General features: G+C 37.2%; 2 protein-coding genes across 4 annotated transcripts; both read left to right on the top strand.

Moving 5' to 3' along the window:
* The first annotated feature begins 429 nt into the window (after positions 1 to 429).
* On the top strand, positions 430 to 8,493 carry LOC117381183 (dixin-like). Of its 3 annotated transcripts, none has more exons than XM_055226733.1 (21): positions 430 to 677; positions 1,397 to 1,526; positions 1,653 to 1,778; positions 1,856 to 2,087; positions 2,299 to 2,397; positions 3,340 to 3,428; positions 3,498 to 3,598; positions 3,995 to 4,078; positions 4,292 to 4,345; positions 4,729 to 4,779; positions 4,860 to 4,964; positions 5,040 to 5,093; positions 5,301 to 5,372; positions 5,437 to 5,508; positions 5,593 to 5,652; positions 5,969 to 6,118; positions 7,069 to 7,096; positions 7,169 to 7,265; positions 7,330 to 7,438; positions 7,522 to 7,598; positions 7,680 to 8,493. In XM_055226733.1, exons 1-21 carry the CDS (start codon positions 615 to 617, stop codon positions 7,687 to 7,689), a joined length of 1,863 nt encoding a protein of 620 aa, XP_055082708.1. In that variant the 5' UTR covers positions 430 to 614; the 3' UTR covers positions 7,690 to 8,493. The 3 variants fall into 3 exon arrangements, with proteins under 3 accessions (XP_055082708.1, XP_055082710.1, XP_055082709.1); XM_055226735.1 differs by having other exon boundaries at positions 1,400 to 1,526; positions 7,680 to 8,489; XM_055226734.1 differs by having other exon boundaries at positions 439 to 677; positions 2,302 to 2,397.
* A 94-nt stretch (positions 8,494 to 8,587) lies between these two features.
* On the top strand, positions 8,588 to 15,174 carry dlat (dihydrolipoamide S-acetyltransferase (E2 component of pyruvate dehydrogenase complex)). Its single transcript, XM_033978081.2, has 14 exons — positions 8,588 to 9,021; positions 9,460 to 9,561; positions 9,646 to 9,770; positions 9,892 to 10,042; positions 10,157 to 10,283; positions 10,363 to 10,550; positions 10,620 to 10,767; positions 10,849 to 10,916; positions 11,006 to 11,101; positions 11,350 to 11,457; positions 11,576 to 11,694; positions 12,062 to 12,224; positions 12,320 to 12,456; positions 14,082 to 15,174. Exons 1-14 carry the CDS (start codon positions 8,773 to 8,775, stop codon positions 14,209 to 14,211), a joined length of 1,911 nt encoding a protein of 636 aa, XP_033833972.1. The 5' UTR covers positions 8,588 to 8,772; the 3' UTR covers positions 14,212 to 15,174.
* Positions 15,175 to 16,629: the final 1,455 nt, after the last annotated feature.

Below are 16,629 nucleotides of genomic sequence, written 5' to 3'. Positions count from 1 at the left end.
TGCATAGGTAATATCCTAGGTTTACATTCAACCATATTCATGTATGTTGTATATGTTGTTGTATTGGCACAATTTCACCCTTGAACATCATTTGTAAATGTGGATGGTTAAATGTCACTTTATTACACAGTAATAAGCTGTTTGATAGACTATAACTATAATGATTTATTTTTGTTTCCAAAGGACAAATTATTGACTCCTAACACTATGTTGCACCTGAGAGGAATTCTGAAGAGAAAAATCATCTTTAATTCATCTTTTTTTTTAATGTAAAACAGCGTATCATTAAACAATGCATCGTCTCTTTTGTCAGATACATGGTTACAACAGCTTATATGCCTACATAATAGTGGTGTTTCCGGAGTAAAAGTGCAGTCATGGATGTATAATTCTTCATGCTTTTAATTCTTAGCAGTAAACAGGAAGTGTAGCGCTCCTGTGGAAGTGTGTGAAGTGTGTGCCACTGCGCTCTGCGGCCGGTCCTCTGCTCAACTGGATCTGATGGGACACGTTTATCACCTAATTCATAGACTGGAGATCTATAAGGCTGTGCCTCATCTGTGAATGGCTCTAGTCAGCTAGTTTTCTAGCCCAGCGGGGTTTCAGATGGAAAGATGATCGCCTCTCTTTCTAGAGGAAGTTTGCTGGATGATGTTCTTCATGGGGGCTTCAACGAGGTAACGTTCTCTTACTGATGTTTACAAAGTGTTAGCTTTTGGATGATCCCGACTCTATTTATTACACATAACTTGTTTAAATAATTTTAACAATGGGGTAATTCTTGCTCTAGACTCTCACAGAAACTAACTATTTGACATGTTGTGACTGTTATACGCGTTTGAAGCGCTGTGTTTGGCGCTGTTTCCTCTCGTGCTCCAAACTGCGCTGTGCAGTAATTATTACTGTGGACTTGACATGTATGCGGGGTTTGGACATGTCTGCAGTCCTTTGACATGTCTGCAGTCCTTGGACATGTTTGCAGTGTTTGTTTGAGCTCGGCTGCTTCTTTCTTTGTGGCGTTTCCCGGACGACGCGCCTGTCACGTGACCTGCCGGTGTTGGTAAATGCCTTGGCCCATCACATCCTGTGCCCCTGTGATATGTTCATGTTCTTATTCAGTTTATGTAACATTTTTGAATGCCAAATTTCAACTATTCAACTTGTCTTGATTAGTACTACACCGACAGCGCTGCTTGTCTCGACTAATACATAACATAAACAATTAGGTCTATGAAAATGAGTTTAGTTATGTAGACTTGTTGTTTGTTAAAAATGTATTAAGGAGAAGTATGTACCTATACATCAGCCTGTTTTCTAACAAACATAAGCTTTTCTTCTGTTTTAGTGTATTAGTAGCACATGATGAAATCTCATGTACTGTATATTTCCTGTATAGCAGCAGCTGGTGACATATGTGTCCTGGGTGAACACTCAGCTGAAGAGGAAACCAGGACTGAGCACCATTTCTGATCTGAGGCATGACCTGCAGGATGGAGTAGTGCTCACGCAACTTATCGAAATAGTTGGTAAATACACATCACTTCATCTACATATTTTTGCATTTTGCTATAATTATAAATAAACTGTTGAACTAGTTGTTCCTACAGACTTTGTAAAATGTCTGTCTTGTGTCCTGTCTTTCTTGTGAGCAGCTGGGGAAGTATTGGAGGGTGTGCATCCAGTGCCTCAAAACAAAGATGAAAGCAGAAAGAACGTTGAAAAAGTGTTGCAGTTCATTTCCTCTAGACACATACGGATGCCACACATCTCTGCAAAAGGTACATTAAATAAGCAATAAGTGTTTTTCAAATAATGACTTTGTTTTTTTGTTTTTAATGCCAAAATATCTTTACAGATATTGTTGAGGGCAATCTGAAATCTATCATGAGGATAATACTTGCGTTGGCTGCTCACTTCAAGCCTTCAGCCTATCACAGAGCAACTTCAATAAGTGGAAGAAGTGTAAACAGGGCCTCAACCAATCACAACCCTCTGTCGACTGTGGCTCTGGCCCAAAGAGCAGCTGCAGCTCTTGCTTCAGCACGCATCGATGCCTCCCAGCCACCGCGCACCACACGTCTCCACAGGTCCACCAGTGTAGATCTTATTCTCAATAAACATTTATTACTTGTTATGCACATAATGTTGGCAAGCACACACAAGTACATCCTTTCTGCCCTCTGCTGGATACATGAATAGGCTCCAGTAACAGCAAGCTCAAGTGGTGGATTAATAGATATAACAGGGGCAGCATGAATGTACACTTGAAAATATGTGATATGTTTGTTTTTTTTTCAGTAGTTGGGATTCTGAGGAAAAGAGTGTGTCTGTACGTGCATTGGTTAAACAATATGAGAGAAAAAACCCAAATGAGCCGGACGATGACACCTCCAACAGGTAAACACTTTTTACATAAATACTATATCATCATATTCACATAGTTATTGTACTTAATCAAATGTTAAAACTCCTCTGGTCATTATGAATACTCATTGTTCAGATAAACACAAATACTAAACATATTTTGAGTGTCTTTTGCCTGCAGTTGATTTCATTTTTGTCTTTGACATCTTCCCAACACTGAGCCTCTTTTTGTGTGTCAGTGTTGTGTTTGAGCACATGACTCTGGTTTGAATATGCAGGCAACCAAGTAGAAGCAATTAACAGACATCTCATTGTGTTCACATGTGACTCCCAAGCATATTAAATATATTATTTAAAAAACAAAACAAAAACAACTATATTTAATATTTACAATATTTACAATGTAAAAACAGCAATGACATGAGGTGCTCATTTGTACATATTTAAATGTAATTTTATTACATTTACACAGTACTGACTTTTTATCTACCCTAACTGTATTCTGGTACAGTTACTCTTTCATTTGGTGGTATTCAGAGTACAGTTACTTTCCTAAATTAAAATGAATATATATTATCAATGTAACATTTACTAATGATGCTGAAATAAACTTTGGTGATAATTGGTCTAAGCAGCACCATGTGCAGCACCAGTAGCTGGAGGCAGCGGGGTGGGAAGAGTTCTGATACTTCTAAAAGAAGTATCAGAACTTTGAGCTGATGTAAAATTTAGACCTTTTTGGGATTATGTTTATATCTCAGCCACTATGGGAGGGATGCAAATTAAATGGTAAGAACAGAATGTATTTCATGTATTTATGTAATATATTTTTGGTCATTAGCTTAAGTCTATAGAACCAGTATCCCTTGAATATCCCTTGACTGACAGCCAATCCAATGGAATAAGCATAGGATTGTTAAATTAGATTATTGACCATTTTTTCATTTATTTCCTGTTTGTTTAACCTTTTTAAAGCCTGGGCTCTACCAGTCCTCTTTCCTCTCCGAGAACTGGGCCAAGCATCCAGTTTGAGAGGATTCAAAATGAGCAGCAGCAGCAGACCAGTAAGTTTCAACACAAACTATATATGAACAGCTACACAATAAACCTTTAACAAACCTTCCTGTCTGTAGGTGAATCTACTGTTGCCATGGTAACATCATGGGAAGACTCTATCAGCGACGACTTGGAGAAGGAGGTGCTGGAGACTCGCAAGATGGTGTCCGCCTTACAGGTAACCTGAGCTCCATATGTGTCTCTGCACGGGGTTATTCTAATGGGGAATAAAAAACTCAAATGGTCTTTAAGTTTGCTCTCATTCATATCTATAATTGTGTGCAGCTTAGTTAAGATTTCAATATTCTTCACAGCTATGTTGTTTCTATTAAATTATCATCACAACAGTTTATGTACGTTTTTGTTCAAAAGTGCATAAGAGAGCTGCTTAACTATCCAATATATGTATGTACACATACATATATTGGAGATACATATATATATATATATATATATATATATATATATATATATATATATATGTGTGTGTGTGTGTGTATATATATATATATATATATATATATTTCCCCTTTCCAGAGTTCAGTCTTGTGTCACATGATGTCCTGTGTTGTAGAACTTGTTGCTTCACGGTTCACTGCCTGAGGACGACCAGGATATGTCTCTAAAACTGGATCAATGCAACGATGAACAACAACTGGTACTGATACTGTCTCTTGTATTTATTTTTTTTACCCTAAATTATCTTAGCTTTTATGTCCTCTGCTTTTTCATCCCCCTTTCTGTCTTTTGTGGGTTGGGGCAGATTGTGTTTCAGTCTCCTACCTATGCGTGTGTGTGTGCGTGTGTGTGTATAGGAGCCTATCACTTTACCTGAGTGGGACGAGGTTCTCACACTTTGTTTGTCTCTCAGACTGTACTTCGCAGTCGCTTGGACCAGAGTATGGAGGAGGCAAAGGAACTCAAGGTAGTGCTTTCATTAATATTCGAGCATGTTTATGCTACTATGCAAAAAGTTTAGGACTGTGTATCAAAATAGCTTCAACAAATACAAAATTATAGGGTGGTTTATTGATTGACTTTGGGTGTGTCTGTCTATCTAACTGTTTAATCCTGAAGTTGTTAATGATTGTTGCATCATTTTAAGAAAAAGGCCAAATAAACTAGGAGCTAGTTAAACTTGTTTCTATATTTTTTGTGTTTATCATTAAACATTTGACAATTTACATTTTGGCAATTGTGTGAATAGATTCAAATTAATACACCTTTTTCTTTTTATTGAGGCTCATGTCTAGTCACAGTAATAATGTTGATACATCCTTAGTTGAAGTGTATTGTCTTTTACAACAGAGGGAAGTGCTGCGCTGCAAGCAAGAAATTAGAAACTTACAAGGGGTAAAGGTAAGACCAAAACTAACCTCAAATGGCCTGTGTGTCTAAGGTCAAAGGTAGTAACCATTTTCTGTGTGCTAAATAATCAGGAGGCCCAGCAGCAGAGACTGTGCTCTCAAGAGACATCCATCCTGCAAATGAAACAGGAATTACTGAGGGCCAGCATGACACGGGATGAACTCAACAACCAAAACGTATGTGTCCTCAATATAATGTTTATTTTTATTTTATTAAATCGTATAGATTATAGTTTGTGTTCTGGACTTTAGAGAGAGCTGCAGTGGAAAGTAGAAGAATCAAACAGATTATGGGGAGAATGCAAGGTAAGGTAATGGTTATGTTTTAATAAATTCTTGTAAATAATTTGTTAAAAAGTCATTTTCTTTAACAATTTTTGATGAGACATGAGATATTATTTATTTATTTATGTTTAATTATGTATGTATTAATAACTTTAATTATTAGTAGTGCCACCTGCAAATGAAATGAAAATATCCTAAATGTATTTCCTTCTGATCAACTGGCTACAGAAAGAGATAGTACAGAAGGATCGACTCCTGCAACAACTGAAGCACAAACTAGAAGAAAGTCAAAAGCACCAGGTTTGTTTATTTGTTATAATCAGAACATTTTACAGATTTTATAATATTTGTAATTTCTTGTCAGTGTGAACTGCAAAGAGAGTTGGAGCATAAGAACGCAATGCTACAGGAGCTAAGGAATAGAGATTTGCAACAGGTAAAAACAGTATTTGTACATCTAACTGTGTAATTATTTCTTCTTTTTATTTTACGTTTTTCTTACTTTATTTTATTTTATTAGATTACCACAGATAACAATGGATTTTTCAACCCAGGAAGTCCAACATCGCCTGTGACATATGTGGGTTGAATTTTTCATATTAAGTTATTTTTTAGCTTTAACAGTGTTTGTATAATAATAATAATAAAAAAAATGTTATTATATATTACAGCCCTTTACATTGCTGGTTTATAAAATGTGCCATATAAGTTTGGATTTGAACTATTGTTAAAAACTAAGGATAAGGCTCAGATGGCTAAAGTACTCTAAAAATACTGAGGGAAAAGAGTAAAATAAATGTTACAATCAGCAACTAGACAGCATATTAACTTGTTGCCCCGCATGCTCTTGTTTTGTCTACCGGTAAATAATATTTGTTTGTTGGATGGTTTTTCAGCCAACGGAAGAGGTGCAACTGCTCAGAGACTCTCTGAGGAGTTTAAGAAACAACTTTCATGATCACGACCCACAGCAGCACACACTGGACACTCTGGAGCAGGGAATCGTGTCACTGATGGACAGACTGCATGTGCTGCACCCACACAGGGTTAGCTTTGTTACCTGTTCATTATAAAACTATATATCTGATTGGCAAGAATAACTTAAAGACAAATATACATCAAAATCAATTATAAGGCCAAAATGAAGACCAAACTTTTTTGCCAGGAAATAACAGCAGACTGTAACAAACAATGGAGTCTTGAGCTCAGTGCGGTGCTAGTGTACATGTTTTAGCCATAGATTTATAATAAGAACTTCCATAGTTTTAGCTCAGTCCAGGACTTGATCTAGGGATGGGACGAGATTTTGTGATCTCACGAGATCTAATTGTTATGAAACTGTGTGCACATGGGAAAAACAATCTTGCAAGATCCGTCTTTACATTTGGCACTGACATGAAAGGGTTATGCCTCGGTCAGACTCTAGAAAACTGCCTATCTTTGAGCTGAGCTTGAACTGTAGCTGAAAGACTCCTCCACACAGAGACTGTAGCTCACATATTCAGACAGAGAACACTTTACTTTTACTTCATAGTGATAGGACCAATATTGACTCAAATGATCAGTGCTAAATTTGGTTTAAAAAAAAAAAAGATCATTTAAATAATATGATCAAATATAACCACATCTATTTTACCTTCAGACAGCGCAGAACATGCCGTGTTTTCCACTCTTAAACATTCAAAAATATTCACAAAGATATTTAGGCCTTCTTTACCAATAACTTAGTTTAAAGTAAGAAAGGAGAGAGAAGCACTCCTTCTTTGTCTTTGTCCCTCTACACCAAGAGCAGTGGCAGTGGGGGAGAGGAGGGAGGTGCTGAAGTGACAGAGAGAACAGAGGAGCAGGTCCAGTTTTAGTCTAATCATGTAAATAATACAGATCTGTATTAGACATATTGTACAAATGTGTAAATCATGCACACTTTATTTTTTATTTTTTTCTATTAATACAAGTTTATTTAATCCTTAAGCTCAAACAATGTAATATTTTCCAGGGACGAGGGAAATCCCCAAGGCGAAAAGGTCAGTTTTATGAGTATTTATAAATATCTCATATATTCAATAATTTTCACTATTCACTATTGTTAATCACAGAGATCAATCAGCCCCAAGTCTCTTCATCTGCCTCAACAAAATTTCTGTATTTTGCTGGAAAATCTCCTACGCCTTCAATGATCCACATACCAAAGAGGTACTCCCATTTACATTTTATCTTAACATAAGCAGGCAAAATTCAATTGTTTTTTAAATCCCAGACTCGGTGAAGTGACTCTTAAAGACGTTAAGGCAGCTGTGGATCGGGAGGGGAACTACAGGTACCACTTCAAAGCACTGGACCCTGAGTTTGGCACTGTGAAAGAGGAGGTAAGGCCATCAGAAAACTCATACAGATATTATCATCTGACCTGAAATTACATCTGAAATTGGCTTATATTCACTTTGTTTAGGTTTTCCTGGATGGAGCAATTGTTCCGGGCTGGGAAGGGAAAATTGTGGCTTGGTTAGAAGAAGATGGCCAAGAAAGGTAATGTATTTTTTGTGTATTGTGTCTATATGTATTGTTTTCAAGATTGTATGATTGAACTTATGCCATTTCTTCTTGTAGGCCTGTGTAACCACAATGGGAACACTTGTATTGTATAATTGATCAACTGTCCCTAGAGGCACATAGACACAATCTTTTATTATTTATAGTTTACTAGAAACACTGTATATTTGAGTTGATGAGCATTTGCCATCTGGTAGTGTAAGATACCTTTGTGCCTTCACATATAACTGCATTTTTACAAAAGGACATATGTATGTAGAAATGTGGAATAATAATTGAATTACTTCTGCAGTGTTAGACAGTACTGTATCACATTTTTTATCATTCAGACTGTGGAGCAGCAAAGTATTTATTTTTCGTAAAACTATGAATTATTGTAAAGCAGTGTTTTTTGAATGGTATTTTACTATGTAGGCCCTGTGTTACTGTAATGATGTAATGACCATCCTTAACAGTATTTACAGTTATTTAATAGGCACCACATTCACAGGTAATACTGTAAATTTGACTGTAGTATAGTATAGTGTTTCCCTTTTGGATTTATGGTCTGTTGTCATTGTAGTCACTTACTTTCTCTTGGAGCAGTGATTCTGGTGAAGTGTTTGGGTGTTGGTAAAATAGGTAAAACAGTACCATCTGCAATACATGTAAGCCTACTAAACTACAGAATGAGTGTTTACTAAGCTTTATAAGCTTAGACGTGAATTTGCCAACAGTTTACCTTATTCTTTACCTGTTCATTCACAAACAAGCCAGAAAATGTAAGATTTGCCAACTATAGTTTGAAAAAGTATGTTAGAACAACTGGATTTAATTTATTTTTATGTAAAGAATTTCAATTTTAAAATAAACTGATTTTAGTAATATAACATCCTTTTGTTTTTGTGTGCATTCATCTTAAACTCAAAACCCTTTCTACTACATAATGATACGAATCATTACGACACTTTACGACAATTCTTACTGACTTACGTGTGAAAGAGAAGTAAGCCGTAAGTGGTGGTGTTTTGGGAAGGGGGAGGTCATTGGAAAGTGAGCTGCCGCTAAGGACCGGTGTTTTGGGCACTGAAACTAAAGATTAGGTTGTTTTATTCGATGTCGGTGTAGATCTATTGCAGCACCTCCGTGTAGTCTTTGAACAGCTTTGAAAATGCTCCGTCTCGTTCTGCGGCTGAGGCCGTCCGTCAGGCTGTCATGTCCCCGTGTCCTCCCCGGGCCTTCTGCTGCTTCGGGGTCTCGTCCCATGCCCCGAACCAGCTGCCTAAGACGGTTTCATGGCGGAGCGGCTGCCCGGACAGTGAGCTGGGGCCATAGTGTGAGTCACAGGGGGGTTCTGCGGAGTATAGGAGCTCCAGGCTGCGGGCAGAGCCGCTGCTACAGTCTGCCGCCTCATCAGAAGGTACGTCCCGGACCGGGCAGATCCATAGAGAGCTGGGCCATTAGCCTGACCAGGCTAAACTTCATGAGCATCACAGTACAGCACACACCAACATATTTTGTCCAACTAAATTAATGTCCTTATCCACGTCGTGTCATTGGTGTCACGTTGTCATTGAAGCTGCTTCAAAACACGTCCTTGTCCCGCATCAGCTCTTCTGTCCAGTATACTTGGGAAATATGGATTTATGTTTATTTTGCGTAAAATATGCAGGTGTGGCCCATGCTTTATTCGTTATCTATTTGTCAAATGTGCATGTTTTAATCAAATAATGACACAAGATCAGCCTTGGGACATGGCTTCAGTTAATAATGCTGTTCATAAAATACCATATGGTGAAACAAAACAAAGCAAGTCAATGTTAGTTTTTTATGGCATAATTTCTTCTCTTCTCCACAGGTAGAGCTCCCTGCACTGTCCCCCACCATGCAGACAGGAACCATTGCCCGTTGGGAGAAAAAGGAAGGAGATAAGATAAGTGAAGGTGACCTCATTGCTGAGGTAAGGGGGGGGGGGGACTCAGTGTGTCTAACGATGTTGTTGTAATTAAGATCTTGAGTGAGAAGGATGGGCTCCTGTTTGCAGGTAGAGACTGATAAAGCTACAGTTGGTTTTGAGATGCTCGAGGAGTGTTACTTGGCGAAAATTCTTATACCTGAAGGAACAAGAGATGTCACTGTTGGAGCAGTTATATGTATTACAGTTGACAAGTAAGTTAATAATTTTATCATTAATCTGGACTCAGCCGTGACATAAATTCAACACGCAATGCTTAACATAACTTCCCAAGAGTTAAAACGGGAAAAATGTGGAAATTGTGTACCTTCACAGACCTGAGCTTGTGGAAGCCTTTAAAGATGTAACACTGGACTCCATCACTGCAGCTGGTGCACCTCCTCCTCCTGCAGCGTCTGCTCCTCCTCCACCCCCTGCTGCAGCTCCACCCTCGGTTCCAGGCAGCTCCTATCCCTCTCACATGAAGGTACATAAATACCCGCGTTAGGTGTACAGCTGCAAATGTGGCTAGTTGTACTTAATTTATGTAAGAAATTGTTCATTTTGCCTTCACCCTATTAAAGATAATGTCTCGTTGCAGATTACACTTCCGGCTCTGTCTCCTACAATGACAATGGGAACTGTGCAGCGGTGGGAGAAAAAGGTTGGAGAGAAGCTGAGTGAGGGAGATCTGCTTGCTGAGATTGAGACTGACAAGGCGACCATTGGTAAATCCACACAGTCCACACAGGCCTGCAATGAAGCACAAATAAAATATAATTATTACACAGTTGTGTTTATATATAGGTTTTGAGGTTCAGGAAGAGGGCTATTTGGCAAAAATCATGGTCCAAGAAGGAACTAGGGATGTCCCACTGGGAACACCGCTCTGCATTATTGTGGAAAAAGAGAGTGACATTGCGGCCTTCAAAGACTATGTTGAGACTGGGGTAGCAGAGGTTTCCACCCCTCCTCCAGCCCCAGCACCTGCTCCTGTAAGTTGGACTTCCACAAAACCAAAATACACCTTATTTTAAACCTGTGAATTAATTCATTTCTTGTAGGCTGCAGCTCCAGTGGCCCCCGCATCAGCCCCCACACCAACAGCTGCAGCAGCAGCCCCGGTTGCTCCCAGGAAGGGTCGTGTATTTGTGAGCCCGCTTGCCAAAAAAATGGCTGCAGAGAAAGGAATTGACCTTGCACAGGTTTCAGGTGAATTCTTACACAATGAAAATGTTCACTAATGTACATATATGTTAAGAATATATTATAACTGAACTGTTGATTGTACAGGATCTGGACCAGATGGACGAATTACCCGGAAAGACATTGAGAGCTTTGTTCCTCCAAAAGCTGTACCTGTAAGTCAGAGTTTCTTGAATTGAGTGGTTGAAATAATTTTGTCTGTTTATTATTATTATTGATGGTGGTGATTGACTCTTGTAAACAGGCTGTAGCTGCTGCTCCTGCCCCAGCCCCTGCTGCTCCTGCTGCTGTACCTCCAACTGGAACCTTCACTGATATTCCCATCAGCAACATTCGCAAAGTAACTTACACCTAATCTTATATCCTCTTGCTTTCACTATATTCACTATGATCACTAATATAGCCCAGTGCCCTGTTTATTAGGAGGCAAACTTATTTCAAGAGTGTGTCTCTGGTGCTTTGACCTGAGCTCCATGTCTTAACCTTCAGACAGAACTATCGTTTATCAACACACTGACTGACACATCATGTTTCTATGTGATGAATTATGGATCAGAACTGAGGGGCATAAATCCATCTTTCCCACAGGTCATTGCTCAGAGGTTGATGCAGTCCAAGCAAACCATCCCTCACTATTATCTGTCAGTCGACGTCAACATGGACCAAGTACTGGAGCTTCGCAAAGAGCTCAATGCTGTGAGTGTTTACTTGGAGCTTGTAACAGAAATCAAAATGTTTGCTTTCATGTCACACCATTGCAAAGTAAATCTTAAGTTATTTATGTCCTGTGGATCTAAAATGCTTCTCACTGCAGGAGGTGAAAGCACAGAATATCAAGCTAAGTGTGAATGACTTCATCATCAAAGCCAGTGCTCTGGCCTGCCTCAAAGTCCCTGAGTGCAACTCCTCCTGGATGGAAACAGTAATTCGCCAGTGAGTATGCTAATACTCACATGTTATTTATTATTAATTATATAGGTAAACTCTCCTATACTATAATGTGAATGCTACTCTGTGCCCTGAAACATTAGACTCACTATAGTGGGGTGTTATTTCTTCTATAAATCTTTTACTAGCTCAAACTCCTTTTTTTGTTTTTATTGTTAAATGTTAATGCTATATGTAATGTAATGGCATATGCCTGCCAGTAAGGGGCGCTCAAAGCCCACTATGTTTTATCTGTTGCAATAATCATTTTCAGGCTTCTGCCAATATCAGAGCCAATATTATTATTTTTTATTTAATTTTTTTTTATGTGTTTTTGGCATTGTAACAACATTGATGATCTTCCTTTTTTCAGAAATCATGTGGTGGACGTGAGTGTAGCTGTAAGCACACCCAATGGTCTCATCACTCCCATAGTGTTTAATTCCCATGTCAAAGGACTGGCTGCTATTAGCTCTGATGTAGCTGCTTTAGCCGCTAAAGCCAGAGAAGGCAAACTGCAGCCTCATGAGTTTCAGGTAAAATACATGAGTGCTGTTTTCTGTGAGTTATTTTGCTATTATTATTTTTTGTAGAATAAAAACATGTCAATTTGGGGTTTTTTGTTCATCAGGGAGGCACCTTCACAATTTCTAATTTGGGAATGTTTGGCATCAAGAATTTCTCAGCGATAATCAACCCTCCTCAGGCCTGTATCCTTGCCGTCGGAGGTTCCGAAAAGAGACTTCTTCCTGCAGATAATGAAAAAGGGTTTGTGATAATTGTAATAACACATAGACACAACAATCAAGTGTTACACAAGTTAAATACACAAATGACCTTTTCATCATTGCACATGTGAGTGAGTGGGATTTTAAATGTGGGAGGCAGATGAAAGAGAGATATTTTAAACAGGATAATAAAGAGACTATAAGGCTATTATCTATACAATGGGGGCCTGTTATTGAAATCCTAAATTTTTTGTTAAGTCAATTTAATTATGTTTTCATCAGCCTACTTATTTATTTTGCTCTTGTATAACATAAACAATTAAAATATTTAATATTAGATTAAAAAGTAGGTGCAGAAAGAGGCAAAAAACCCAGAAGTTCTTATATAGCCGTATGAATACATAAAATTAAATATTATAGCTGTCCATTACTTAAATATTACATTTATGCACTATAAAAAATGTCATTAAATTCAAACATGGATTAAAATTCAATGAAACATTCAACAATTGAATGATTCTCAAACGTTACCCTGAAAAATCAAACATTTCCTTAAATTATGATATGCATCACAAGTCAGATGTGAAAATTGACTCCACACTTTACAGCTTCTGTATCTCAGGCAAAACTGAGCTCTTAATGTCACACAGCTTGGAACATGAAAATTGTGAATTTGATGAGTTTTGTATCTATGAATCTCTGCATTAGTTTTTAAAGTAAAATGTGAAATGTCCAGGGATGTTGGTTCTATTATAAAGAACTGTGTACAAAAAATACAAATTTGATAACACTCTTAAATATTAATATTAATTTAGGCGAGGCAAGGCAAGTTTGTGTACGTATTGTGATATACAAATAAAGTAAAGTGCCTTACAGAATAAGAAAGACATTAAAGTCACAATACAACAAATCAAAACATTAATAATTTTATGATTTTATATTACATTATAAGAGAAGAGTGCAGAATAAACCCCTTTCACACACATGCACAACTAAACAGAACCATTTGGAGCCTGGATTTAAACATTGTCAAAGTAGAGGCCTGTCTCATATTTTCAGGAAGACTGTTCCAGGTGTTATGTTAGATATATATATATATATATATATGCGTATATATATATATGCATATATATATATATATATATGCGTGTATATATATATATATATATGCGTGTATATATATATATATATATATATATATATATATATATATATATATATGCGTATATATATATATATGCGTATATATATGCGTATATATATATATATATATAACATAATTTGTTCATTTTGGAGTATTTGTAAAAATCATTTGTCATAAGCAGATAATCGTACTCGCTCCGATTCTATTGAGTAACGCCATCTCATTTTGCCTTGATTGTACAAAAAATAAACATGGATCATTTTGTGGGCAGAGGTTTTTATTTTGTGTTGATCCATGGGTTTCAGAATGATTAAAGTATTTATACCATCATATTGTTTTGAATGGGAAAAAGTCCTCAAAATGTTGATGAATAGGGCCAATAATGCAGTATTCAATATATATACATAAAAATATTATAAGGACAGTTCCTTCATAGAATGACATGACCTGGATCCAGGTGTTCATAGTGTTGTTTTAAAGGGTGTACAATGATTTAGGTTTAGTAATTGTCTTCTTTGCAGGTTTGATGTTGCCAGTATGATGTCGGTGACGCTGAGCTGTGACCATCGTGTGGTGGATGGGGCGGTTGGCGCTCAGTGGCTTGCAGAATTTAGGAAGTTCTTGGAGAAGCCTGTCACCATGTTGTTGTGATTGGACTGAAACCGCACTCCAAACTGCAGCAAAGGGCCACGCCTTTCACTGAAGCGATCTGATTGGTCTAAACCAGTCTGGACTCTCCTGTGATTGGTTGCTCTATAACAGGTCACTCCCACTCACCCTAAAGGAGGAGAGGCAGACTTCACTCCGATAAATGTCTGTCTCCTTGTATATCTCTGTCCTTTTTCTCCAACTCGTACCTATTTATTAAGGGCCCAACCCAAATCAGAACAGAAGTAAGTCATTTGAAGATTGTACGAACATGAAATAAAGGGACAGGTTACACTTTTAGGCAATGATCATATTTATTTCAAAGTAGATTGGATTTTTGTAAAGTTTTATCTTGTTCCTAGGGATGTTCATGTCCAAAGGTGCACCTGTGGAGACGTATGTGACGTACAAGATGGAGCAATAACAAAATTACAAGCACTTAAGTTATATTTATATATTCTGAGCTGTTCTGAGCAACTCCTCAATGAAATACATCACCAAAGTATTTTAAAATGATTGCCCCTTTCACACACAGTATACTGTATTTTTAGCTGAAACGCACAAACCTGGTTCTGGATCTTGTCTCTATTAAATAAAATGGGAGAAGTCAACTTGGTGCCAATTTTATCGTTTGGGAATAACTAAATATAAAGACCGAATAGCAGTTGGATGTGTAAAACTACATCTTACTTGTAAATGTTATATATACATTAAAGGGGAGAGTGTGTATGTCATCTGGACTCTGTTGTTCAGTGTAATTTAAACACATTCAGATAAAGGTTATATTGGCTTAATAGTGTTTCTGTCTTTACTATAGATTTAATCATTTAATGTTACTCATGACTTCCATGAACGTCTCAATGCTTGATTTTCCAATGGTCAGGGTTATTTGATTTTCTATTAACATGTCATTTCATTGCCACGCTGAGAAACTTAATGGAATAAATACAGTACCTCATAGCATACCATACCTGCAATCAATGTTTGTTCTTAGCCGTGATTACTGATTTGTACGTGCATGGGCCAATGCTTTTGAGCTGCAGCTGTTAAGATCATGATTGTATGATGCAGGAATAGAGACGTTACAGTATAATATTTTAGTGTTAAGATTATTGAAAGAAGAAAGTTCACAATTTGATGATTATTCACAATTATGATGCCATGACTATCTTCAAAACCACCTCTCTTTGCCACATTAGTTTGCTCATTTTTTCTGTTATCCTTGTCAAAACCTCCACAGCTGAATCAACTAAATCAGATTACTGACATCAAATCTAACTGTTAAGGTGTCATTTTAATAATCTGATGATCATTACTCCAGAAATCATATAGTGATCTGATTTTTGGTGTGCCTGTAAATATAGCCAGTAGAATATGAGACCAGCTTTATGAAATCAAACTTTCTGAATGGTCAAATAAAGTTAATGTTACATAAACAAGATAAAACGGCAGTTTATAGATTTAAATTACTAAAGCTTTTTCTGCTTCCAAAATTGTCTTAATTATCTTTTGGAAGGTAATTCCAATGATATTGTGACCTAAATTATTTTAATAAATGCAACAAATAATGTTGATATCTCTCTGCAGGAGTAAAGTGTAAGCCTGGACATAATTCACTGATGACTTTATCACGCTCACTGGACGGCTTACTGCACAAGTCAGATCCACTTTCTGGAGATGAACCTGCGAGCCATAACAATGAGCGAGGGAGATTTGGAGTGTGTAAAATCCCTGTGCAGTCATTCACAGTATTTTGACACTTGCCAAGAGCCTCACGAGGAAGCTAAATCTGACAGAATGTGATCTTCTGTGCAGTGGTTGGCGCTCTATAAACCATTTTAAAAACACAACTTAGAATAATAGGTAGTAACTTTTAAAATAAATATCAGGGATAAAATATATCAAAATAGTACATAAAAAGCCATGTTTCAAAGGCCAAAGCAGAAGAATTGATTGCCCGCTTAAAAGGGCTGTGCAATTAATCAAATTTGAATCAAGATCAAGGTTATGAAATGGCATTTCCAATTGTCAAAAATCAGGTTTTTAGTCAGGATTTCAACAGCCAAATCCTCAGACTTTGGATGAAGAAATTTAACTATTTTCTGTGTGAATCATTAAATGTTTGTAGTTTGTGTTCAAAAAAGTAACTGAAAGACAATTTTCTTTATTTATAATTAGACTAAATAAAATTGAAAGTCATCAGTGTGATTAATGATTTTTCTCATATCCGCCAGTCTGTTACTTAATCAAGGAGAGGATAAGGACAGCCCAGATCACTGGTTTCACTACTGCTATTACCTCTAACAGCCTGACATTAGGAAACTATTCCCTGAACTAGGCCAACCTTAATGAAATATACTTAGTGACCCTCTTGTGTTTTCCAGTGGCATCTGAGTGAATGGAGCAAAATGAGTGAGCAAA

Source organism: Periophthalmus magnuspinnatus, chromosome 14 (assembly GCF_009829125.3).
Source record: "Periophthalmus magnuspinnatus isolate fPerMag1 chromosome 14, fPerMag1.2.pri, whole genome shotgun sequence".
NCBI lineage: Eukaryota > Metazoa > Chordata > Actinopteri > Gobiiformes > Gobiidae > Periophthalmus > Periophthalmus magnuspinnatus.
Note: the sequence above shows the minus strand (reverse complement) of the source record. Positions and strands in the feature narration are given on the sequence as shown.

Excerpts from the sequence above, each read along its gene's own strand:
- LOC117381183 (XM_055226733.1), top strand. The coding sequence starts at position 615 with ATGATCGCCTCTCTTTCTAGAGGAAGTTTGCTGGATGATGTTCTTCAT. Across the intron at positions 5,509-5,592 it reads GGAATAGAGATTTGCAACAG|ATTACCACAGATAACAATGG; the intron begins GTAAAAACAGTA and ends TTATTTTATTAG. Across the intron at positions 7,439-7,521 it reads TTGGCACTGTGAAAGAGGAG|GTTTTCCTGGATGGAGCAAT; the intron begins GTAAGGCCATCA and ends CACTTTGTTTAG.
- dlat (XM_033978081.2), top strand. The coding sequence starts at position 8,773 with ATGCTCCGTCTCGTTCTGCGGCTGAGGCCGTCCGTCAGGCTGTCATGT. Across the intron at positions 9,562-9,645 it reads AAGGTGACCTCATTGCTGAG|GTAGAGACTGATAAAGCTAC; the intron begins GTAAGGGGGGGG and ends TCCTGTTTGCAG. Across the intron at positions 12,225-12,319 it reads TGCAGCCTCATGAGTTTCAG|GGAGGCACCTTCACAATTTC; the intron begins GTAAAATACATG and ends TTTGTTCATCAG.